General features: G+C 36.6%; 1 protein-coding gene across 5 annotated transcripts in view; it reads left to right on the forward strand.

The window, feature by feature from the left end:
* The window catches only part of RPS6KA3 (ribosomal protein S6 kinase, 90kDa, polypeptide 3), a 121,962-nt gene that overhangs the window by 74,527 nt on the left and 22,452 nt on the right, over positions 1-24,983 (forward strand). For all 5 annotated transcript variants that reach the window (XM_006835584.1, XM_006835586.1, XM_006835582.1 and 2 more), the window contains 6 exons: positions 14,415-14,495; positions 15,161-15,240; positions 15,822-15,928; positions 19,106-19,143; positions 19,343-19,485; positions 20,310-20,380. In XM_006835584.1, the coding sequence (XP_006835647.1) occupies positions 14,415-14,495; positions 15,161-15,240; positions 15,822-15,928; positions 19,106-19,143; positions 19,343-19,485; positions 20,310-20,380 (520 nt within the window). The remainder of the gene's footprint in view (positions 1-14,414; positions 14,496-15,160; positions 15,241-15,821; positions 15,929-19,105; positions 19,144-19,342; positions 19,486-20,309; positions 20,381-24,983) is intronic.

Genomic DNA, 24,983 nt, shown 5'->3' on the forward strand with positions numbered 1-24,983 from the left:
ATTTATTCCTTTTGTTCTGAAATAAGCTATATTCTTTATATTTGGGTTTTTTGTTTTTTTTTTTTTTTTAAAGCAATCATCATATCAGGTCCCAAGTGGTCTCTTTCAATGTGAATTTGGATACACATTTCTTCACTTTGGGGAGTCTTATCATTGCTCGATGGCACATAACAACAACAACAACAATCATTGCTTTACTACTTTGTAACTACTACTCTTTGGCCATTTTGAATATGGTGACCACATGGTTTACTATGCCGGAAACGACAAATTGAAGAGGAATGGTGTTGCATTCATTGTAAAAAAGAACATATCCAGATCAGTAATGAGGTACAACGCTATCTGTGATAGGATAATATCCATTTGCCGACAGGGAAGCTCAGTTAGTACCACTATTATTCAAATTTATACACCAAACCACTAAAGCCAGTGAGAACGAAATAAAAGAATTTCTACCAACTTCTTCAATCTGAACTTGATCAAACATTCAGTCAAGATGTACTGATTATTACTAGTGATTGGAATGCAAAGGTTGGGCGCAGAGAGGAAGGATCAGTAGTTGGAAAATATGGCCTTGGTGATAGAAAGAAATGATGCTGGAGAACGCATGATAGAATTCTGCAAAATCAATGATTTGTTCATCTCAAATACCTTCTTTAGACAGCATAAAAGACAACTATACACATGGACCTCACCAGATGGAATACACAGAAATCAAATTCACTACATCTGTGGAAAGAGAAGATGGAAAAGCTCCACATCATCAATGAAAACAAGGCCAGGGGCAGACTGTGGAAAAGACCATCAGTTACTCATACACAAATTCAAACTGAAGCTGAAGAAAATTAAAATAAGTCCATGAGAGCCAAAATCTGACATTGAATATATCCCACCTGAATTTAGAGATCATCTGAAGAACAGATTTGATACAATAAACACTAAATACCGAAGACCAGAAGAGTTGTGGCATGACATCAAGAACATACATGAAGAAAGCAAAAAGTCATTAAGACAAGAAAGAAGGAAAAGGTCAAAATGGATGTCAGAACAGACACTGAAACCTGCTCTCCAGCGTAGAGATGCTAAAGCAAATGGAAGAAATGAGGAGGTACAAGAGCTGAACAGAAAATTTCAAGGATTAGCTCAAGAAGATAAAGCCAAATATTGCAACAAAATGTGCAAAGATCTGGAATCAGAAAACCAAAAGGGAAGACTACACTCAGCATTTCTCAAGCTGGGGGAACTGAAGGAAAAATTCAAGCCTCGGCTTTCGTTAACTGAATGATGTAGGAAGCATCAAGAGAAGATGAAAGGAATACACAGAGTCACTGTACCAAAAGGAAATGGTTAATGTTCAGCCATTTCAAGAGGTAACATATGATCAAGAGCCCATGATCCTGAAGGAGGAAGTCCAAGGTGCATTGAAGGAATTGGCAAAGAACAAGACACCAGGAATTGATGGAGTAAAAATTTGAAATCTTTCAAGAATGTGAGGTGGACAGGAGGCACTCACTCATCTCTACCAAGAAATTTGGAAGACATATATCTGGCTGACTGATTGGAAGAGATCCATATTAGTGCCCATTCCAAAGAGAGGTGACCCAACGGAATGTGGAAATCATCAGACAGTATCTTTGATATCCCATGTGAGTAAAGTTTTACTAAAGGTAAGACAGAAATGGCTGCAAGCATACATTGACAGAGAACTTTCAGAGGTTCAATATGGATTCAGAAGAGGCCGTGGAATGAGGTATATCATTGCTGGTCTGATGGATCTTGGCTGAAAGCAGAAAATATCAGAAAGATGTTTACCTGTGCTTTATTGACTGTGCAAAGGCTTTCAATTGTGTGGATCTTGACAAGCTATGGACAACATTGCGAAGTATGAGTATTATGGAACACTTAATTGTGCACATGAGGAATCTGTACATGGACCAAGAGGCAGTTGTTTGAACAGAATTTGGGAACACTGAATGTTTTAAAATTAAGAAAGGTGTGCGACAAGCTTGGATTCTTTCACCATACTTATTCAACCTGTATGCTGAGCAAATAATCCGAGAAGCTGGGTTCTATGAAGAAAAACGTGGCATCAGAATGGGAGGAAGACTCATTAACAACCTGCGGCAATATGCAGATGATACAACCTTGCTTGCTGAAAGTGAAGAGGACTTAAGACATTTACTGAAGATCGAAGAGCACAACCTTCCGTATGGATTACATCTCAATGTAAAGAAAACAAAAATCCTCACCACTGGACCAATAAACAACATTCTTATCAATGGAGAAAAGATTGAAGTTGTCAAGGACTTCATTCTTCTTGCATCAACTATCAACACTCATGGAAGGAGCAGTCAAGAACTCAGAGGGCGTATTGCATTAGGCAAATCTGCTGCACAAGACCTTTTTAAAGTATTGAGGAGCAAAGATGTCAGCTTGAGGACTAAGGTGAGCTTGACCCAAGCCATGGTATTTTCAATAACTCATATGCATGCGAAAGCTGGACAATGAATAAGGAAGACCGTAGAAAAATTGATGCATTTGAGTTATAGTGTTGGAGGAGAATATTGAAAGTGCCATGGGCTGCCAAAAGAACCAACAGATCCGTGTTGGAAGAAGTGCAGCCAAAGTCCTCCTTGGAGGCCAAGATGGCCAAATTTCGTGTCTTATACTTCAGACATATTGTCAGGAGGGACCAGTCACTAGAGAAGGATATCATGTTTGGTAAGGTGGAGGGTCAGAGAAATAGAGGAAGACCTACAAAGAGATGGAATGGCCAAGTGGCAGCAGTGATGAACTCACGCGTGGCCACAGTAGTGTGGTTGGCCCAGGATCGGGCAGTGTTTCATTCTGCTGTGCATAAGGTCACGATGAGTCAGTACTGACTGGATGGCACGTAGCAACAACAACAATTCTTTGGGTTTATATGAGTCCTGGTGTGGCACTGTAGAATGAACAATGAACGGCTAAATACGAGCTTGACAGTCCAAACCCACCAGCAATTTCTCATTTTTGTCTTCATTTTATTTCTCGAAAGTTTCATCAGCAATCTCCTGGCCCTTCTATGGACCTTTTCATTTCTTACTATCATTTTTAAGTTCCTGGTAAGGACATTTTTATTACATAAATGTCAAACATTTACAAAAGAAATCAATAAAATGAAGTGAACCATCATATATACCCCTTTATCAGCTTCAACATTCATTAATGCATGGTAGTATTTCTAAAACATAAAGGCTCCTTATGGAAACAATAACACTCTGTCAGCATACTTGAAAATTTTTTGAACTGTTGTCCCTAATGTTAATCCATTTTTCGTATTTCATTTTATTTATACCAGGATCTAAAGAAGGCCTATACTGTGTAAATGGCTGATATTACTTAAGTCTTTGAATTTATAGTCCAAATCATCAGTGGGATGGCAGAATACAGACTGCACCCCCTGACACTGTCAGAAGGGGTGACACCAAGATGACCCCAGGATCCTGAGCAGGTGCTCCAGGGGAAGGGACCCTTATAGAAGTGGCACCACTAGGGGTGATGTTGTGTGTCATCCAGTGTCAAAATTTAGCACCATACCACACACCCCCAACCACTCAACCCCTATCCATCCCATCCAACAGTCAGGAGGACAGTGGTACCTGCCCAAGAAGAGGATCCCCTATCTTGGCCATGAGTCAGAACCACCTCTATGGTACTTAATAACAATAATATATAGGGTGTCAGCTCTGAAGGGTTTTGTAAATATATAGTCCTTGTTGTTAGGTGCTGTCCAGTAGGTTCTAACTTATAGCGACCCTGTGTAGCGTTTCTCAGGAGGGGCTGGTAAGTTTGAACCACCAGTCTTGTGGTTTTCACTATGGTGCTTATCTGCTGTACCAGCACTCCAATATATAGTCGTAGAAACATACATATGTAGCATTTCCCTTGTTCATGCTCATATTCTAGTAACTTCTTTATAAGACAGTTTATTTCAGAGGACTGTAGCTGTTCTGCCAGCATGAGTCAGTATTAACAATTTCTATTTTAGTGTTTAGAGTTTAACCAATAAAAACATGCCTTCTTCAGAACCAGTGTATACTAATAAAAATTCCTGAGTGTAGGATGATTTATATTTGTCACTAAGTCTTTACATGTGCAAAAGGAGTCCTATTAGAATTTTTACACAGTATTACGTGTAGCGCTGTGGGTTAATGCACCAGACTGGAAAGCCATTTGAACTGCAGGGTCTGCGGTTCAAGCTCACCAGCTGCTCCTCAGAAACTCTGTGCAGGGTCACTATGGGTCGGAACCAACTCGAAGGCACTTAACAACAACAGTAAACCTAAGGAAAAATAAAGGAATTCTTTATTGAGTGAATGAATCCCACTGCTCATTTTCAATTAAAGTCTTAATGATGTTACATATATATGAAAATATTGAAAATGCTTATTTCACAAGATAATAATAATCCAAAGTAAATCATCTTGTTCTAGCCCTTCATTTAATAGAGGAGTAAAGGCACTGTAGGTTGAACAAGGCAATTCATTTCATTATTGGCACAGCCACTCAGTCCCAAATAACTGTTCTTTTATTGTGTGAGAAAACTACAAGGATTTACAGTAAATATATTGGGTGAATATTTTTGGTACTTACTGAGCAAAGGACATTTTTTTTTTTTTTTAATGATAAGCTTTGTAGCATTTGTGTAATTATTGAAAGAGGTAGAAATTGAAATCCAGCTTACAGATAATAGGAGCCTAACCCAAGATTATGTGGGCAGCAGTAGAAAGAACCACAAGTAATCTCTTAGTTTTGTGATTTTAATGTCTGTTGTTACTTTAATTTGAAAATAAATAAAACCAACAAGTGTCTATTTTTTTTAACTTTTTATTGTGAATTGAGTGTAGATTTACAGAACAGATTTACATTCCGCAATCCATATGCTTTGATTCAGTACATGATTACAATCCCCTCCATGTACCAGCAGTTAACAGCATTTACATCTATTCACTTGAACGATTGTATTCCTCACTGTGTCTCCTGCTACCTTCATCTTTCCTCTGCTAACCTCCCTCTTGTATATTGCCTGCTCTGTCACCCATATTAATATGTGTTTATCCACTGTTGTTGTTAAGTACCATCAAGTCTGTTCTGACCCATAGCAGCCTTGTATAGGGTTTCCTAGGAGCGACGGGTGAGCTTGAACCATCAACCTTGCAGTTCAGATCAACTTTGCAGTCCAGTGCATTAACCCACAGTGCTGCACCAGGACTCGTCTACCTTCTAGACAACAAATAATCTCCTCCTCAGTCATCATGGACTGTTTCTTTTATCAGCAAAACTTTCTTTTAACTTTTTACAACATTGTGTTTGTCATACAGTGTTTGTCCTCTTGTGATTGACTCATTTTACTCAGCAAAATATCCTCCAGGTTCAACCATGTTGTGAGGTGTTTCACAGATTCATCATTATTCTTCAGTGTCTTGTAGTATTCCATTTTGTGTATATACCAGTATGTTTAACCATTCTTCGGTTGATAGGTATTTAGTCTATCTCCATCATTTTTTTGTCTCTTGTAGAAAGCGTATTGAAGGATCCTGTTTTCTTATCCATTCTGCTCTTTATATCTCTTGACTGGTACATTTAAAACATTTGCATTCCATGTAGTTATCAATAGGTATGAATTGATGTCATTTTTCTGTTTGTATGTATTTTTTAATTATTATTATGGTGCCGCTGTATTCTTCGTCGTAATTTTTTATGCTGAGTTCATTTTGTTTGTGGGTTTTCTTTTCGTTTTCATTTTTGTTGTATTCATGTTTACTGAATCTTTCTGATTTTTCTCTTTTTTTTTATTTTTATTTTGATGTGAAGGTATATTATTTTTCTTTGAGGTTACCCTGTAATTTATTTATGTTTTCCCTGCTAAAAACAGTCTGTTTTATCTTGCAATCTACTTAACTTCTTTGCCATTTGGCAATTCTGTATCTCCACTATTTCCTCTTTTTGCTATGTAAGTTGACTCCATTATACATAGGTATCTCTGGTTCCCTATTTTCTGTCTTGTAGGTTTGTTTTTCTTTAAATACTTGTATATTTGGAATGAGTTTTGAGTGGTGTTGTCATGAATGATAATCTCAAGTTGTCAGCTGTTATTGGTTCTCAGTTCAAAGAACATCCTTTAGCATTTTTTGCAAAGTTGGTCAAGTCATTACAAATTAATTTGTGTTTATCAAGAATTGTCCTAATTTTGCCATCATATTTGAGAAACAGTTTTGCTGGGTATATGATTCTTGGTTGGCAATCTTTTTCTTTCAGAGTTTTGTATATGTTGCCTTCTTACCTGCATAGTTTTGTCTTTGATTTTTGGGAAATTCGATTGTGATATATCCTGGTAATTTTCTTTTCTTTTAAGATTTATACTATTTGGGTTCGTTCAGCTTCTTACCTGCTTATCTTCTCATCTTTCATGATGTTAGGGAAGTTTTCTTACAACTCTTCCACATTTTCACTATGTTTGTCTCTCTTCCTGTTCTGGAATTCCAATCACCTGTAAGTTGTTGTTATTCATGGTGTCCCACATGACTGTTAGGCTTTCTTTGGATTTTTTCATTCTTTATGATTGTTCTTCTAGCATTGAGAGATTTATCTTCAAGCTCACTAATTAAGGCTTCTACTGCTTTGAATCTTCTCTTTGCCCTTTCGATGTAGTGTCTGTTTCTGAGATCTTAGTATTAATCTTCTGAATTTCTAATCGCAGGTTTTGTATTGTTTCAAACTTTGCATTTATTTTGTCTGTTTGTTCTTATATTGTGTTCCTGAATTCTTCTAAGGTTTTTAATCCTGTTCTCTTTGTTTTTTTCAATCATTCTGTCAATACCTTGAAGGTACCTAATTATCATTCTTTTGAACTCATTTTTCAGTTAGTTCTATTATTTTGTCTTCCTCAGAAATGTCTTCTGGCTCTGCATCTTGGTCATGTGGTTGGGCCCGTCTCTGTTGTGTCTTCGTGTGAGATAAAATGTTCTGTTGTCTCCAGGGCATTGTGAGGTTGTTGTATTTATAAAAACAAACATTAAAGTTGTTGGACCCAGAGGAGAAAAATATCTGGGAGGCTCCTGCAATTCAAGGAGCCATGAGGTGCTAGTGAAAGCACTTGATGGAGCTGGGGCAGGGTGACTAGTTAAATGATGGTCTGGTGGTTCTGTGAGTTTTGTAGGTTTGGAGTCGAGCCCACCTGAATCCAGGCACCAAAGTGGCAGAGATGACCCTCACCTCATGCTGGGGTGGCTCTGAACTCCCAGAGAGCAGGGAAAGTAGTAGAGGGGTAGATGAAAGTAGAAGGTAGACACACTTCTGGTTACCAGGGGAGTGTAGGATAAAGAAGAAATCTCACCTTTTCCTTCACCCACCCAAATCTGCTCTGTCAGGCTTCCCTCTGCCACCAGAAGCTGCTCGTAAGATAGGTGGAACCATAGCTTACCAGCTGTTCACCAGTCAGTCTCCCTCTCTCACCGTCCCTGCTCAACCTCTCCTCCCAGCAAGCGTTCTATTCACCTCTCTAACCTTTCTTCTGAAGCTCAGGGTGTCAAAAGTCTCATTTGGTTTCTTGCCTTTGTTATAACATGTCCATATATGCGCCTGCCTTAATCCACCATCATGCTGATAGTACCACAATTATCTCCTTTGCCTTTAGATCAAAAGAACTGGATGGTGCCTGGCTACTATTACTAAACATTTTGATCAAAGATTATATAGAAGAATTCTGATCAAAAAGGGAGAAATGTAAAACAGAACTTCAAATTCTTATGGACTCAGTTGCTCAGAAAGTAATCACTTTAGAAGGTCCTAAATAGAGTGGATAAATGTGGAACAAAACTCAAAATTTAAAAAAAAAAAAAAAAATCAGGCTTCTGGGTCAGAAAGACACTGGAGGAACCCGAGACTATTGCCCTTGACCACCCTTCAGGTCTGGAATGGAACTCACCCTCTTGGCCCAATTGTCAGCCAAGCAGTAGATAGTTATATGGTGGTCATGTGCCATGGAGTTGGTTCCAACTCATAGCGACCCTGTACAGGGTTTCCAAGGCTATAAATCTTTACAGGAGCAGAAAGCCTCATCTTTCTCCTGAGGAACAGCTGGTAGTTTCAAACTGTTGACCTTAAGGTTCGCAGCCCGATTCATAACCACTACGCTACCAGAGCTCCTTAGATTGGAGGTGGGAGGGGGGGATACTAATAAAGTATGCTCACCATCAGTCATTCAAGATCAAAAGGGCAACATTCACCTAAAAACAAAGTTGAAAAGGGTTGGGAAGGAGGTTGGCATGAGAATAAGAACCACAGGGAGAAAGTGGGATAGCTTCTGTTACATGAACGGGGGGGGATTGCAGTCATTGAGATGAAACCAAGTATACGATTTGTTGAATGCACAGCTGAAGATATTAGCTTTATATCTTCACTCAATTCACAATAAAAAGTCTCAAAGATTCTTATGGATTCCAAATTTCTGAAGTCATGAAGGGTAGATGAAAACCTGAAAATATTGCCCCAAGATAATCTTTAAACTTTTAACCAAAAATATCTCTAAAAATCATCTTAAAACTGAGCAATCATCTTAAGCAATAAAAAAAAAAGTTCTGCGTTGAGCATGATGCTCTATGGGACAACACTGACAAATGCAATTGGAAAAATTAGATAGAAACATAAGTGGGTAGTAAATTTAGGTTCATAAGGGAGGAACAACTTAGAAAAGGAGGGTGAGAAGGGTTGCACAACTCGAATCCAATCAGTGTCCCTCAGTTGTATTTGTAGAAATTGTTAATGTTTGTTTTGCTCTGTAGTCTCAATGAAATTTAAAAGCAAATATATTTTTATATGGACAAATAAATAACTGTATGCACTTTCGTTAGAGAAATGTTAATAGCCAGCAAGTACACATAAAGATGCTCTATTTCATTAGTCGTAAAGTTCCATCTAGTTTGTTCCAACTCATAGTGACTCTATAAATGTTTTTGGAAGCAGAAAGCCTCATCTTTCTCCTGCATAATATATATGACATTATTAAACTCTTTTTGTTGTAAATGTTGTCCAGTCAGTTTAGACTATGCGACTCTATAGAATTTCCAAGGAGCAACTGGTGGGTTTGAATTGCTGACCTTGCGGTTAGCAGTCCAATGCTTATTCTGCAACGCCACACCAGGACCCCTCATTAATCTTCATTCTTGTTGTTGTTATTGTTAAGTGCCATCGAGGCGGTTCTGACCCATAGCGACCCTGTATAGGGTTTCTGAGGAGTGACTGTTGAATGTGAACCGCCAACCTTGCAGTTCAAACAGCTTTGCAGTCGTTTAACTCCCATTAATTAATTGAAACCACAGTACATTGGCTGTTGTCAGAAAAGTAGAAAATAACAGGTGTTGGCAAGCATGTAGAGAAATTGGAACTTAAATGCCTTGCTGGTGAGAGTGTAGAATAATGCAGCTGTTTTGAAAAACAGTATGGTGTATTCCTGAAAAAGTTGAATTAAATGACCAAGTAATTTCACTTCTAGTACATACCCAAAGTCATTGAAAGCAGGGTCTCAGATACTTGTATACCAGTGTTTATAGCAACATTGTTCACCATATGCAAAAGACAGAAATAACCCAAATGTCTATCAGCAGATGAGTAGATAAATAAAATGTGGCATATACACACAATAGAATTTTATTTAATCATAAAGAGAAATGAAGTTCTGATACATAGTACCACATGGAAGAACCTTGAAAACATTATGTCAAGTTAAATAAATCCAGCACAGAAGGATGAATATGCTATCTCACTTATATAAAATAGGATAGGCAAATGTGCAGAGATAAAAGTATTTTCGTAATTACCAGGGGCTGAGGGAGATGGAGGAATGAGAAGTTATTACTTAAAGGGTACTGACCTGTCTCTTTGGGATGATGAAAACTTTTCAAAATTTTTTCTGATGATGGCACATGGTGAAGGTAATGTCACTGAAGTGTAACACTTGTTGTTACGTGCCATGGAGTCGGTTCCAACTCATAGCAACCCTGTATAGGGTTTCCGAGGAGCAGCTCCTGAATTTGAACTGCCAACCATGCCATTCAAACTGACTTCGAGGTCGAGTGCTTATCCAGCAATGCCACACTAAAATGGTTAAATTGGCAAATTTTTTTGTTGCATATATAATTTAGCACAATGAACATTTTTAAAGAATGAATTTTATCTCAAAAATGCTATTTTAAAAAGAAAATAAAACCCATCTTTTTCCCTATTTTTACCCCAAAAGACACTCTTTCCCATTCTTTTGATTTTAATGTTTGAGAGGACCATTCATTTACTCACATTTGAAACATAGAAGCCATTTATGATTTATCCTTACTATGTTATTTTATTCGTTATTATCACTAGATTAACAGCTTCTTGATGCTTGTTTTATTTGTATTTGCATCTCCCAGTGCCTGACACAAAGAACTTACTCAGGAAGCATTGGGTTGGTGAAAGAGTGCTTTCCTTATAGGATCAATCCTGAATCATCACATCACGGCAATTCCGATTGAGAACCTGAATCCTCCCTATATCACCTCCCCAACAGTAAACCAGAACTCTCTCTCCTCCCTCTCCTTCCCACCTAGCTAAATGCCACTCATTCTAGTTTTTGTTTTTTTGTTTTTTTTTAGTTTTTTTGTTGTGAATTGAGTGACGGTTTACAGAGCAGATCATTGGTTTTACATTCCAGGTTCTTCCCCAACTCTTCTGAATTTTGTCCTTGGGTAAGCAAGCACTGCCCTTTTGATCTCAAATGGTTAACCATTCTATAGTGTGTGCACCTTACTAGTGTTGTTGTCCCACTTATAGACCTTTCCATTGGTTGACTGAAAATTGAGACATGGGGGTGAGTTCAGTTCTAGATACGAAGGATGACCAGGGGCCATAGTCTCAGGGTTCCACTAGTTTCCTGGTCTTTTTTATGATTTTCATTTATGTTCCACATTTCCTCCCACTCTATACAGGATCTTCTAATATCTCTTTCAGAGCAGTTGGAGGTGGTAGCCAAGCACCATTTAGTATTTCTGGTCTCAGGGTTGTGGAGACTGATGGAAACATTGGACTGATTGTTTCCAAGTACCTTATGTATTCTTTACTCTTCTTTCCTCTCCACAGAGAGAATATTTGCACCTTAGATGGCTGCTCATGAGCTTTTTAAAGATCTCGGTGGCTACTCAGAAAATAGGATGTGTAGAACATTGTCCTTGGACTATGTTATGCCAATTGACTCTGGTGTCCCTTGAGACTATAGTCCTGAGCCCCCAGTCCCAGCAATGCATTCCCTTAAGGTGTTTGTTAAGGTCACAGACGTTTTTCTTAACTCTGCTCTCTATATGTGCCACCACATTCATGGATATGCTTGCAGCAAAGGTAAATATACCCATATAAAGATTATCTTGCCTAAGGAGCTCTGGTAGCGTAGTGGTTACAAATTGGGCTGCGAACCTTAAGGGCAGCGGTTCGAAACTACCAGCCACTCCATGGGAGAAAGATGAGGCTTTCTACTCCCGTAAAGATTTACACCCTCGGAAACCCTGTACAGGGTCGCTTTGGGTCGGAACCGACTCAATGGCACTTAACAACAAGCAACAAGTATTATATGGAGTCCTGGTGTGGCGCTGTAAGCTAAATTGTTGTTGTTAAGTGCCATCGAGTCAGTTCCGACTCATAGTGACCCTATGCACAGCAGACGAAAAAACTGCCCGATCCTGAACCAACCTCACTACTATTGCCATGCTTGAGTCCATTGATGCTGCCATCTGACCAATACATCTCATTACGGGTCTTCCTCTTTTTCTCTGACCCTCCACCTTACCAAACATGATATCCTTCTCCAGTGACTGGTCCCTCCTGACAATATGTCTGAAGTATGAGAGACAAAGTTTGACCGTCTTGGCCTCCAAGGAGCACTCTGGCTGCACTTCTTCCAAAACAGATCTATTAGTTCATTTTGTAGCCCATGGCACTTTCAATATTGTCCTCCAACACCATAACTCAAAAGCATCAATTCTTCTACCGTCTTCCTTATTCACTGTCCAGCTTTTGCATGCATATGAGGTTATTGAAAATACCATGGCTTGGGTCAGGCACACCTTAGTCCTCAAGCTGACATCTTTGCTCTTCAACACTTTAAAAAGGTCTTGTGCAACAGATTTGCCTAATGTACTATGTCATTTGATTTCTTGACTGCTGCTTCCGTGGGTGTTGATAATTGTCCAAGAAGGATGAAGTCCTTGACAACTTCAATCTTTTCTCCATTGATGAGAATGTTGTTTATTGGTCCAGTGGTGAGGATTTTTGTTTTCTTTATATTGAGATGGAACCCCAAAGGCTGTGCTCTTTGATCTTCATCAGTAAATATTTTAAGTCCTCTTCACTTTCAGCAAGCAAGGTTGTATCATCTGCATATTGCAAGTTGTTAATGAGTCTTCCTCTAATCCTGACGCCACGTTTTTCTTCATATAACCCAGCTTCTCGGATTATTTGCTCAGCATACAGGTTGAATAAGTATGGTGAAAGAATCCAAGCTTGTCGCACACCTTTCTTAATTTGAAACCATTCAGTGTTCCCATGTTCTGTTAGAACAACTGCCTCTAAGTTAAGTACTGGACTGCTCATCTCAGGGTTGTCACTTCAAACCCACCAAACACTCCTTAGAAACCCTGTACAGGGTTGCTATGAGTGGAACTGACTCGATGGCATATAACCTTTATATATTTGCAGATATACTCCCAATTTCCCTCCCACACCTGTTCAGCCTGTGCATCTATCCATAGATTCCTGTTATTGCAGGATTTAGAACAGTATTTACCACTATTCCCTTTGGTTCTTAAAGTCTTCTCCTGCCTTCATCATTCTTCTGCTAGCTTCCTCATATATATTGCCTTCTCCTTCACCCAGTTTAACACTTGTCTACCCTGTAGCAAGTGAATTACTCCTTCTTTCTTACCCCTCGTAGCCATTAAAGAATTTAGGGTGAAAATTTTTTTCTTTTTATGATAGTAATGTCATTTAGTATTTGTGATTGACCAATTTCACTCAACATAAAGTCCTCTAGGCTCATCCGTTTTATGAGATGTTTTGCAGATTCATCATTATTCATTGTATTCCATTGTGTGTGTCCATTGATGGGCATTTAAGTTGATTCAGTCGTCTTTCTATTGTGAATAGTTCTGCGATGAACATTGGTGTGTATGTATCTATTGGGGTTGTAAATGCCACATATCATGACTTCCATTGAACCTTTGCATGCAAGTAAAACAGAATTTTCCTTCTTTGAATTCCTGTACTACTTATTTCTTACAATAAGTCATTTCATCCTATAATAATATTAATGATGATACTTCAGATCAAATAATGATATACACACACACCTAAAAAAAAGTAAACCAAATCAGTTACCCTCAAACCTGAATAGAACTTTTTCTACCCAAGTAGAACTGAGTGGGCTTTTCAATGGCTGAATATGGGGGCAGGGAAGAGCATGCTGGTCAACAGACCTTCCTTCTGAGGTGTCTCTGGGTGAATTCTAACAATCAACATTTGGTTCGTTGGACACTTAACCACTTACCTGTTTACACCATGCAGGAACATAAATAATGATAGTTAACAATTCAAGTGAATATCTTACATAGTAGGCCCCAATTGTTAAATGCTATCAAATCAATTCTGACTCAGCGACCCTGTATAAAGTTTCTGAGGAGCAGCTGGTAGGTTTGAACTGCCGATCATATATGGTTAGCAGTCCAGTGCTCTCTGGGGTATACAAACCTCATTTCAAATGGTCTCAACCCCGAAGGTCCAGAGTTATTTCCATTGCTCCAAATTATACAGATTAAAACCTAGAGCAGTTTCAATCGAAAAAAACCTTTGTTCTTTTCAGCTATACCAAAATATTTCTTTCTCTAAAAATTGACTTATTTGGGTGTATCTATTCTTCACCATATCAGCCACATTTTATAGATACTTAATGAATTGAATTGAAAAGATTGATAGAAGTTTTTAACCGTATATGCAGTTTTTTTTTGTTTGTTTTTATATTTTAATATTTCATTGAGATGCCTTGTATTTTTAAAAGTTGCTCTTTTTTTGCCATGTTTCATAACTTTGATGAAAATGTGTATAAATATGATAAACCAACAGATGTCTAATAGTCTTAAAATTTAAAGTAGATTTTATAAATATATAGTTGTTTGATTATATAATTTTGTAAAAGAATTATTAATTCCTTGAAAAGTCAAGAGTAATAAATAGAAAACATTTGCATTTTTAATTCATATTAGCAAAATTTTTACTTAATATAGGTACCAGAAACAATTTGTTTTACAGATTTTTTATGAAAGCTATTATAATGTAACTATTTGTGCAATGTTTTATAGTTCGAGATCGTGTTCGGACAAAAATGGAACGGGATATCTTAGTAGAAGTTAATCATCCTTTTATTGTCAAGTTGCATTATGGTAAGTTAGGAACCACTTCTTACCTCATGTCTTTGCCTTATCATCCATTCCCTGAGTGTATTCAGATGTACTAATGTGTCCAAACATGTATGTGTTTATCTGTACAAGTTTAGCTTGATACATGTAGTAAAATAATGGAAAGTAAACCAGGACGTTTTTGACAAACTTTCAAAGGTTTTATTTTGTTTAGTTTTCGTTTCTTTTAAGCATTTTGTAGATAACGTCTCAGTAGTAGCTGTATGAACATGTTGTAATAGTCATTGCATTTTTATTAATAATAATGTACCAATTTTAGTAGTCCTTATATGTTAGTGGTGTGGCACTGTAGGATAACCACTGGACCACAAGGTTGGTTTGATCTGCAAGATGAGTGGTTCAAACTCACCAGCCGCTCCTCAGAAATCCTGTACAGGGTTGCTATCAGAACCTACTCCACGGCCCTTAACAACAACAATGTGCTAATCCAATTTAGTAACAACATTTGATATTTCCACATAGACATTAAAGGAGATCAGGAGGTTCCTGTAAATAAATAATAGTTTACATGTATAATATATTCAGTAATTTGTTAACAATTACATTTATTTATGAATGAATTGACCATATGTAAGCCTGCAACCATGAGCTACAGTGGATTAAATGGAAATTTTCATTTCTTCGTTCAGCTTTTCAAACGGAAGGAAAGCTGTATCTTATTTTGGATTTTCTCAGGGGAGGAGATTTGTTTACACGCTTATCCAAAGAGGTATGTAATTAATCTCTGTTTTCCATCTGTGTATATGAATCCTGTTCCAACTAGAGCTTCCTTATATTTCAATATTATCCTTATTGTGTTTTCACTAACAGCACAAGATTCTTAGGTTTTTAAATCAGAGTCAAAGTTATTTTCTTAACTTTTGAATTTATTCTGGAAACAGTATTTTAAATTGACAAATTGTATTTGTGTTGTGCTGCTTCTTCTAGTTACAGTGTGTGAAAAACAACAATGTGTCAACAAGGTATCTTGAAGTAATTAATTGTGGGAGAAATGAGCATGCATTTAAAATACCACTTGCCATTTCTAAAATGGTTCTTTGGTGGGACAACAAAACAACTCAAATATAGTTGTTACTTATCAAAATTATTCCCCTCATAGCATGTAATTAAGCACTTAGTAAGAAGTTGGCTGACAACTCATTTTTTGTAAATTCCTAAGTAAATTGTGGAAACTAACTGTAGTGGACATATTTATAATGGTTTTAGAATATTTAAACTCCCTGGGCAGGCCTTTAACTAAAAATCACCAGAAATAATAACAGTGACAGAAAAATTGTTATGTTTTCTTAGGTGATGTTCACAGAAGAAGATGTCAAATTTTACTTGGCTGAACTTGCACTTGCTTTAGACCATCTACATAGCCTGGGAATAATCTATAGAGACTTGAAACCAGAAAAGTAAGGAATCATGCCATTGAATTGAATACACTATAATATAATTGTTGAGTAGTTAATAAAAATAGGTATTTCACAGAACTCCCACAAGGATTATATTAGAATATCTGTACTAGCACTATATGTCCTCATACTTTTTCATTTTATGTTAATTAGAAAAATGCTATCTTGCTTTGTTTTAATTTCATCATTTTTACTGATGGTAAAAATCCCTTCAAATTTATTGATAACATGTATATTTTTATGAATTTGCCCATTTATCTTTTGAGATGTTTTGTGTTTTTTTTCCCCCTATTCATTTGTTAAAGACCTTAACATATTCGGGAGTATAATCATTGGGTATGTATCTGATTTTATTTCATTTCATTTTTTCACCTTAAACTCTCCACATAGATTTTTTTTGATCTGAGAGAATAGTTTAGAGCTAACTTTTCCCTCAAACACCATTTGTGGGAAAATTTTTTAAATAATAATTTGGGAAAATTTTTTTTAATAATAATTTCAAATTTTAAGTGAAAATTGAGCCAATGTCCCTTAGCTTTTATTTCAAGATAGTGATCTCACTTTTTTTTACACACTTGTTTTAATTTTTCAGTGTTTGCTATCTACCCCTTTTTATTGAAAAAGGCTGTTTTTCTTTTTAAGGATATAAATAAACAAGAACCTTGCTCTGTTGCAAATTTGTTAAAGCAGCTTTGTTGTGGCATAGTTCACATTGTCAAATTTATAAATTTAAGTGTACAATTCATTAGTTTCTCATATATTCAGTATTATGAAACAATCACCTTGAAGAGTTTCAAATTAAAACTTAAATGCAGGATTTACATTCTGTTGTATAATAGGAAATGAAGATGTTCCTTTAGCATCCTGTTACATGATCATTTACAAATTGCTATGCTTTTAAATTTTGGTTTTTGTTTTTAGGTAAGTATCATATGGTTTTATGTTAATTCCCCAAATAGTTACTGAATTTTCTGTTTTCCAACTTCTATATATCATGACACACACAAAAAATTCATCGTGGGATTAAGTATTTAAACGTATAGTCATTTGAAGAAAAAAATTATCACATAAGATTGAACATTTTTTAGGAAATATCAAGTGTTTCATTGATTCAATTATATTTACTTTGAATTATTGATATTTGTATTGCTCATAAAATGCATATTTAAAAACATGGGCCCTGTATCAAGGCTTGAAGAAGATTAAAAGCAGTTTTAAAGATCAGGTAAACCCCTCCATTGTGAGCAAGGAATAGTGTTATCAGTAAAGATTGTCAAAAATAATAATAGTTGAAAAATAACCTTGTTTTCTGGTAGTAATGCAGTTATCTTTAAAAATAGGTAAAGTTATCTTTAAAAAAAAAAAATTGTAGGTGCTGTGATTCTGTCAAAGGTGTAAGTAATGTTGTGTAGCCCACTTTTTTTTTTCTTCTCTCCAAAGTAATTCATGATTTGAGGTTTATTTTGTTTTGGGAACTGTCTTGCTTGTATTTATTTAATGGAAGAGGTGTGGTGATTTCTACCATATCAAGTAATTCCTCTTGTATTCCTCAAATGTATTGGTCCTCTTCATAATCGAGCATTTATAAGTCCCTTGTTATGAAAGGGACTTGAAAAATGTGTCCCCATTAAGTTACCCCCAACTGTATACCTTGTTGTAATTGTAATTGAATTGATGAGATAGGAAAGTTGGTAATATTTTTGTCACATTAGAAATTGAATATGTAATATCTGAATTAATGTGAATATGCAAAATTGGAATTGCCTGTATTGAGATCAATTTTTACGTAAGTGAAAGGGTTTATTGCTTATCTTTTTAATAAGTCAGTGTGCTAAAATACTTGTCCAGTGTTAGAATTAGACATTTACAGCTTAAAATATGATCATGTCTGTATTTCCTTAATTAATGGCAGTACTTTCCACTCAAATAATTGCTCAAGTGAGAAATATGAGTATCACTGTCCATTATTTCTTCCTTGTGTGACCCATATCTAAGAGCTCAATAAACACCTCTGAATTATTTTCTAAAATTAAAAATCAGATTGTCTTTAGCCTCCATGCATGTAAACCAACTTTTTGTGATCTCTAGTGTCTTTGGGAAGAAGCAAAAACTATCTGAAATGCCTTCTAAGACCCTTTGCACTTTGCGCCATCCTACCTGAGGCACCTAACTCAGTCTTTCAGCAAGCAATTTTTTTTATTTTCAGTGTTCTACCAGACAGTGAATGGACTCTTAGTTTGATGCTATAGAATAAGCACTGGATTGCGAACCACAAGGTTGGTGGTTTAGACCCACCAGCTGCTCCTCGAAAACCCTGTTCATGGTCTCTGTGAGTTAGAATTGACTCAACAGCACATAACAACCACTACCAAATACTGAACTACAAAGAGTACTACCCTCAAGTAGCTCAAAATTTACTGGGAAAGAGGAAAAACTGGAGGATATTTACAGTAAAGGGATGGACCAATGAGTAGAAAGGTGAAAGATAATGATGAAGTAGATATATTCAGGAAGAAAAGAATCCCGTTGATGATGTCAGAAGAAAAGCTAAGAATGATTGATTGAGGTGTCTTAAATATGACAAGAGAATAAGGGCTCCATTAAAATTTGACTTAAATATATTTCCCCTCCTTTGTGAGCAAGGAATAGGAAGTTAGACCACCTCTGCAAAAAGACATTAGAAATGGCAGTTTTGAAAAACATCTTTTTGTTTTTCTTTCCTAATACTTTTCAGGTGCCTATGGCACAAGTTTATGACTTTCATCTTGGTTTCGTTATGTATGTATAACCAAAAACCATGCTGATGGTGCAGTGTTAAAGCTTGTTGCTACTAACTGAATGATTGGGCTCTTGGACCCACACTTTGTGAGAGAGATGTGGCCGTCAGCTTCCATAAGATTTGTAGCTGTGGAAAGTTTGTGGGACAGTTCTGATCTGTCCTATAGGGTCACTACAAGTCAGAATCAACCTAATTTCAATTGCTTGGTTCTGGTTGTATCATGTCTAAAATTTCTTTTTTTTTTTTTTTCCCTTCTTTCCTTTTCTTTGTTATCCATGGTATGAAGTAATATGTTAGAATGAATATGCTGATACGATGTTTAAGAAACCAATTTAAATTTTAGCTTTCATCAGTTTCTATTTATTGTTAAGAGATGTTCTGGCTTTATTTTCATTTAGCATACTTCTTGATGAAGAAGGTCACATCAAGTTAACAGGTAAAAATCCTCATTAAAAAAATATTTATTTCCATCACTATATCCTTTCCTTTAAGGTTAATTATGGTACAAATATTCAATGATTTTATTTTAAATTTTAGAATTTTTTTAAAGCAATTATATAAATGTTAAAACTCAGAATTTAAAATTGTCTTGTGCAAATTATTGTAGCATATTTCATGAATATTTATTTTGGTAGATTTTGGCCTAAGTAAAGAATCTATTGACCATGAAAAGAAGGCATATTCTTTTTGTGGAACTGTGGAATATATGGCTCCAGAAGTAGTTAATCGTCGTGGTCATACTCAGAGTGCTGATTGGTGGTCTTTTGGTGTGCTGATGGTAAGTTTTTATTTTGATGGTGTTTTGTTGTGCTTACTAAATGATGAACACCAGTGAATGCTGTGAGAAAGAAGCTGGTGTTTTCATTTTCTGTATTTTATTGTATGTGTAAAAAACAAGAATGAACAATGACATACAATACGGGATTGTGAAACATATCACCTGCTCATCCTAATTTGAAGAGGCAAACATATCACCTGGTCATCCTAATTTGAAAAGACAAAAACGTATCACCTGGAATTTTTTGCAAATAGTTACAGTTTTTAGACCATTATCAGTTTATCTTAAAATTGCCATTTAAAGGTAGTTGATGAGTGCTGTCTAGTCGGTTCGAACTCATAGTAACCTTGTATACGGTTTCCAAGGGTCAGCTAGTGGGTTTGCACTACCAGCCTCATGGTTTGCAATCTTACAATACCACACCAGAAGTCCTTAAATGAAATTGGTGGTTGGTGGTTATGTGCCGTGGAGTTGGTTCCGACTCATAGCGACCCTATATAGGGATTCTAAGGCTGTAAATCTTTACAGGAGCAGAAAGCCTCGTCTTTCTCCCGTGGAACCAGCTGGTAGTTTTGAACTGCTGACATTGTGGTTCAGAGCCTGATTCGTAACCACTACGCTACCAGAGCTCCAAAATACCTAGTTGCCTTTTGGAATTATCAAGACTTTCTGTAATGGAAATAGTAGCAATATGTCATTTTATTGTTTCATTATGTTTGATTTTTAGAAGATTTGTTACTAATTAAAATGATGTTTTTGTTTCTCCTGGTTTTAAGTTACTATCTCTATTGGTTAACATCATTGATTATTTTGCCTTTTTATAGTTTGAAATGCTCACTGGTACACTACCTTTCCAAGGAAAGGATCGAAAAGAAACAATGACAATGATTCTTAAGTAAGTACTCTATTATGTATGTTCTGATTGTATTTAGAAATAAATGCTTCAAGCCAGAAAATGAGATTTTAGAATGATAATACTAGAAATAAAAAATAAATTCATCAGTATTATGTGACTTGAATAAGAGAAAGTCCCATATGTTTCTATAATACAAGTAGTCCCTTACTTTAGCTAGGGTTCCATTCCATCGACTCCTTCCATTTTTAAGTTTTCATTATTAGTATCTTTATAAATTTTTATTTGTCTTTGGGGCTTAGAAACGTTATATATGAGCTTATAGATAGGACGGCATCAATAAATTTTGCCCTGCAACATATTATGTAATTCATATTCCTAATAATATGTACAAAAACAGGTGTTCATTGTTGTAACTTGAATATGTTGTCAGTAAGGAGACTACCTGTTCTCATATTATGTTTGTGTTACTGGTGAAGTATTGACAGCTTTATTTTTGAGATTGGGAATACGACACGGATGCCCGTTGTTGAATTTAAGGTTCACATTGCCTTAGAGATTAGAGCCAGCACAGGCAGTCATCATCAGTTCACAAACATCTGACTTCTGGACAAGTAACTCTTACTTGAATCCAGGGCTTCCAACTTGGTTCTATCATGACTGAAGAAGCAAAGTGGGAGCAGCCCTGAATTGTTCCTTTTGGGTGTTCCTCATGGTTTGAAGCCTTGCAATGGGAGAAGCAGAAAAGATGTGGGTTATTGGCAGGCTTGGGGAGAGCCATGCACAGTCAAAGAAACGTGGTCAGCTACCATTTTTTAATATAGGGCACTGCCACCATGACTGAACCAGGAAGAACAGGTTCAAAGCCCAGCTTTGAAATGATTGAAAAACAGCCCGTACTGGCAAAAAATTCTTCATTGCAATCACCTTCACTTGGTGCACAGACAGCTTTTCAGTCCAGGAGTATTTGAAACTGTCAGTAACACCTTCCTCCTTCGTTTTCCCTACATACAGTTGATTAACCTTCCTCTGTAACCATTCCTTTAGGGTCTCTTTTTCTTGGTCCTTACTTCTTTGCCCGCCTTTAAAAAAAATGGTAATAATAATAATAATTGCTAACTGTGTATTTCAGAAATAGATGACATTGAACGTATATATACCAGTCACCTACAGTTCTGGTTACATTGTGATACATTCTAAACTGTTAAGATTATACTTGGTAAAATGTAAGTCTAAAAATAGATGAAATACCAGGATAGAATATTGATTTCTTGGATGTAAAGGGGAAAGAGAAATAAAAGATCATCGAGGATACCACATAGACTGTTTTGCCTTAGAAATGATGTAGATGGTAGTACCCTTTACTGACATAGTCAAGTTTGGAAGACCAGATTTAGTGTAGGAACATTAACTTAATGTTGTTGCTGTTGTTAAGTGCCGTCAAGTCAGTTCTGACTCATAATGACTTCTGTAGGTTGAACTGCCAACTTTGTGGTTCAAAGCTTTATCCTACAGCACCACACCAGCTTAATATTGTTGGATGCCAATGAGTCGGTTTTGACTCATAGGGACCCTGTACACAACAGAATGAAACACTGCCCAGTCCTGCACCATCCCACAGTTGTTGCTGCAGTTGAGCTCATTGCTGGTGTCACTGTGCCGATGCATTTCCTTGGTGGGGGTCTTCTCTTTTTCAGTAACCCTCCACTTTACCCAGCATGATGTCCTTCTCCAGGTTCTGGCCCCTCCTGCTAATATGTCCAAAGTATGAGAGACGAAGTCTGGCCATCCTGGTTGCATTCTGGTTGTACCTCTTCCAACACAGATTTGTTTGTTCTTTTGGTAGTCATAGTACTTTCAATATTCTCCTCCAGCACCATAACTCAAATGCATCAATTCTTCCATAGTCTTCCTTATTCATTGTCCAACTTTCACATGTATATCAGGTTATTGATGCCGCCCATGTCATGGCTTGGGTCAGGCACACCTTAGTCCTCAAACTGACATCTTTGCTCTTGAACACTTTAAAGCAGATTTGCCTAATGCAATAATGTCATCTGATTTCTTGACTGCTGCTTCCATGAGTGTTGATCACAGAGCCAAGCAAAATGAAGTCTTTGACAACTTCAGTTTTTCTCCATTTATCATGATGTTATTGATTGGTCTTGTGAGGATTTTTATTTTCTTTGATCTTCATCAGTAAATATTTTAAGTCCTCATCACTTTTAGTAACAATGTTATATCATCTGCATATCACAGGTTGTTAATGAGTCTTCCTCCAATCCTGATGCCACGTTCTTCATCATAATTCAGCCTCTTGGATTATTTGCTCAGTGTACCAATTGAATAAATATTGTAAAAGAACATAACCCTGGTGCACAACTTTCCTAATTTTCAATCATTCAGTACCCCTTTGTTCGATTCAAACTATTGCCTCATGGTCTATATACAGGTTTCTCATGAGCACCTTGAATTTAAGGTGCTTATGAAATAGCTAAATGGATCAGGCTAGATTTGTAATTCTTATATTAAAAATGTGGTCCTGAGTGGAGAGAAATTCTGGAGTAATAGCATATCAATGCTAGATGAAGTTTTGAATGTGACAAGAGGGACCCAAAGAGAGTCCTGAGAAAGGTCAGCATTTAGGATAGTTGTTGCAAGGGTTTACAAAGCAGTGAATACTTCGCTTACTTCCATGTTAAAGTATTATTTCTTTAAGGCACCGTGGTGGCTCACTGGTTCAAAGCTTGGCTGCTAACTAAAAAATTGGTGATTTAAATCCACCAGTCACCCTCCAGTCAGCTTCCATAAAGATATATAGCCTCAGAAACTCTGTGAGACATTTCTCTTCTATGGGGTTGCTATGAGTCGGAATTGACTATACAGCAAAAAGACTGTTCCTTTAACACTTGTTTCCTTATATCTTTATGAATTCCTTTTTTTAATATACTAGGTACTAGGATAGTCTATGGAATCCTGGTCTGGAAATTTAGTGGTTCAAACGCACCAGCCACTCCTTAGAAACCCTGTACAAGTCACTATGAGTCAGAACCAACTCGATGGCACTTTTGACAACAAATTATAGTCTGTGTAGCCCTGCTGTGGTGCTGTAGGATACACATTGTGTTGCTAACGGCAAGTTCAGTGGTTCAAATCCACCACTCACTCATTAGAAACCCTGTATAGGGTCACTATTAGTGGGAAACCACTTGATGGTACTTATCAACAGCAAGATTATCTGTATGCATATTCATCTTTTCACTACTGAACTAGTAGGGAGGGTGTCCTATCTTTAGCTTTGAATCCTTAATGCTAAGCATTGTCAAGCACACAGTACCTCACTAAAGTTTCCTCGAATAACAAATGGATGTATTTCTGAAAAAGAAAGGTTTCTGCTGGCCACTTTCCCTGAATTTTGTATTATTTATGAGGGGACTTTTAAAAGTTCATGGAAAATGACTTTAAAAGATAATGTAATATTTCCAGAAACTTTTGAAGCCTCCTCGTACATACACTTACAGCATCATTGGTTTCCTTAATTTGTGGTTTGGGATAAAGAATAGAAAGAAGTCAATAATGAACTCATCCACACCAGTGATTTTCAGACTGAGTGTCACTGTCTTGTATATTCCATAGACCCTTACCCAACTGCTCCTCTTTCCTGTGTGGACTATTTATGGAAATGAATGGAAGGCTAGGAGTATGCAACACATATTCTTTTGATAGTTTTAAGTGTTGAACTTTATATTCTTTACAAGAAAGGAGTTCCTTTCTTGTATATATAGTTTGGATGCCTAACACCCAATCCCCTTACTTATGAAAAAGTGGTAGCAGCCTCAAAAGGATTTCTCCCGCCCCCCGCCCCCAGTTATGAAGTTCTAAGTAAAAGCCCAGAACTAAGACTAAGGTGATCTTATTTTTGAAGTAGCACGGTTTTGAAAAATGAAAGATCATGGGCAGAAATTCTTTTGTGTTTATAAAAATCCTGTGCATGAATTTTCATACCAGTTTTATTTGTAGTAGTTCACAATTTGAAAAAATTTTTCACATGTACTTCAATGACTAAATAAATATCCATGTTATGGAAAGCTACTCTACAAGAAAAACGGGGTTGAATTAATGATACAACAATTTGAATGAATCTAAAGAGAATGAATTATGCTTGGTGTATAAAAACAATCCCCCTATAGATTACATACTTTGTTGCTGTTAAGTGTCATCAAGTCAGTTCCTACTCACAGTGACACTATTTAGGGTTTCTGAGGAGTCCCTGATTGGTTTGAACCACCAAACTTGTCGTTAGCAGTCCAGTGTTTAGCCCTTAGCACCACACCAGGACTACAATGATTCTATAATTATAGAGTGTTCTTGCAATGACATAATTATTGAAATGGAGAACAGATTAGTGGTTACAGGCCTTAAGACCTCTTTGAAGTATTACAAAACAAATATACCACTTCAAGGACTAAAGTGCACCTGACCCAAGTCATGGTATTGTCAATCACCTCACATATGTCAAAGGTAGACAATAAACAGGGAAGACCATAGAAGAATTGACTCCTTTGAATTACAGTGTTGGCATAGAATATTGACTGTACCATAGACTATCAGAAAAACAAATCCATTTTTGGAGAAAGTATAGCCT

This window comes from Chrysochloris asiatica, unplaced genomic scaffold (assembly GCF_000296735.1).
Source record: "Chrysochloris asiatica unplaced genomic scaffold, ChrAsi1.0 scaffold00018, whole genome shotgun sequence".
Taxonomy (NCBI): domain Eukaryota; kingdom Metazoa; phylum Chordata; class Mammalia; order Afrosoricida; family Chrysochloridae; genus Chrysochloris; species Chrysochloris asiatica.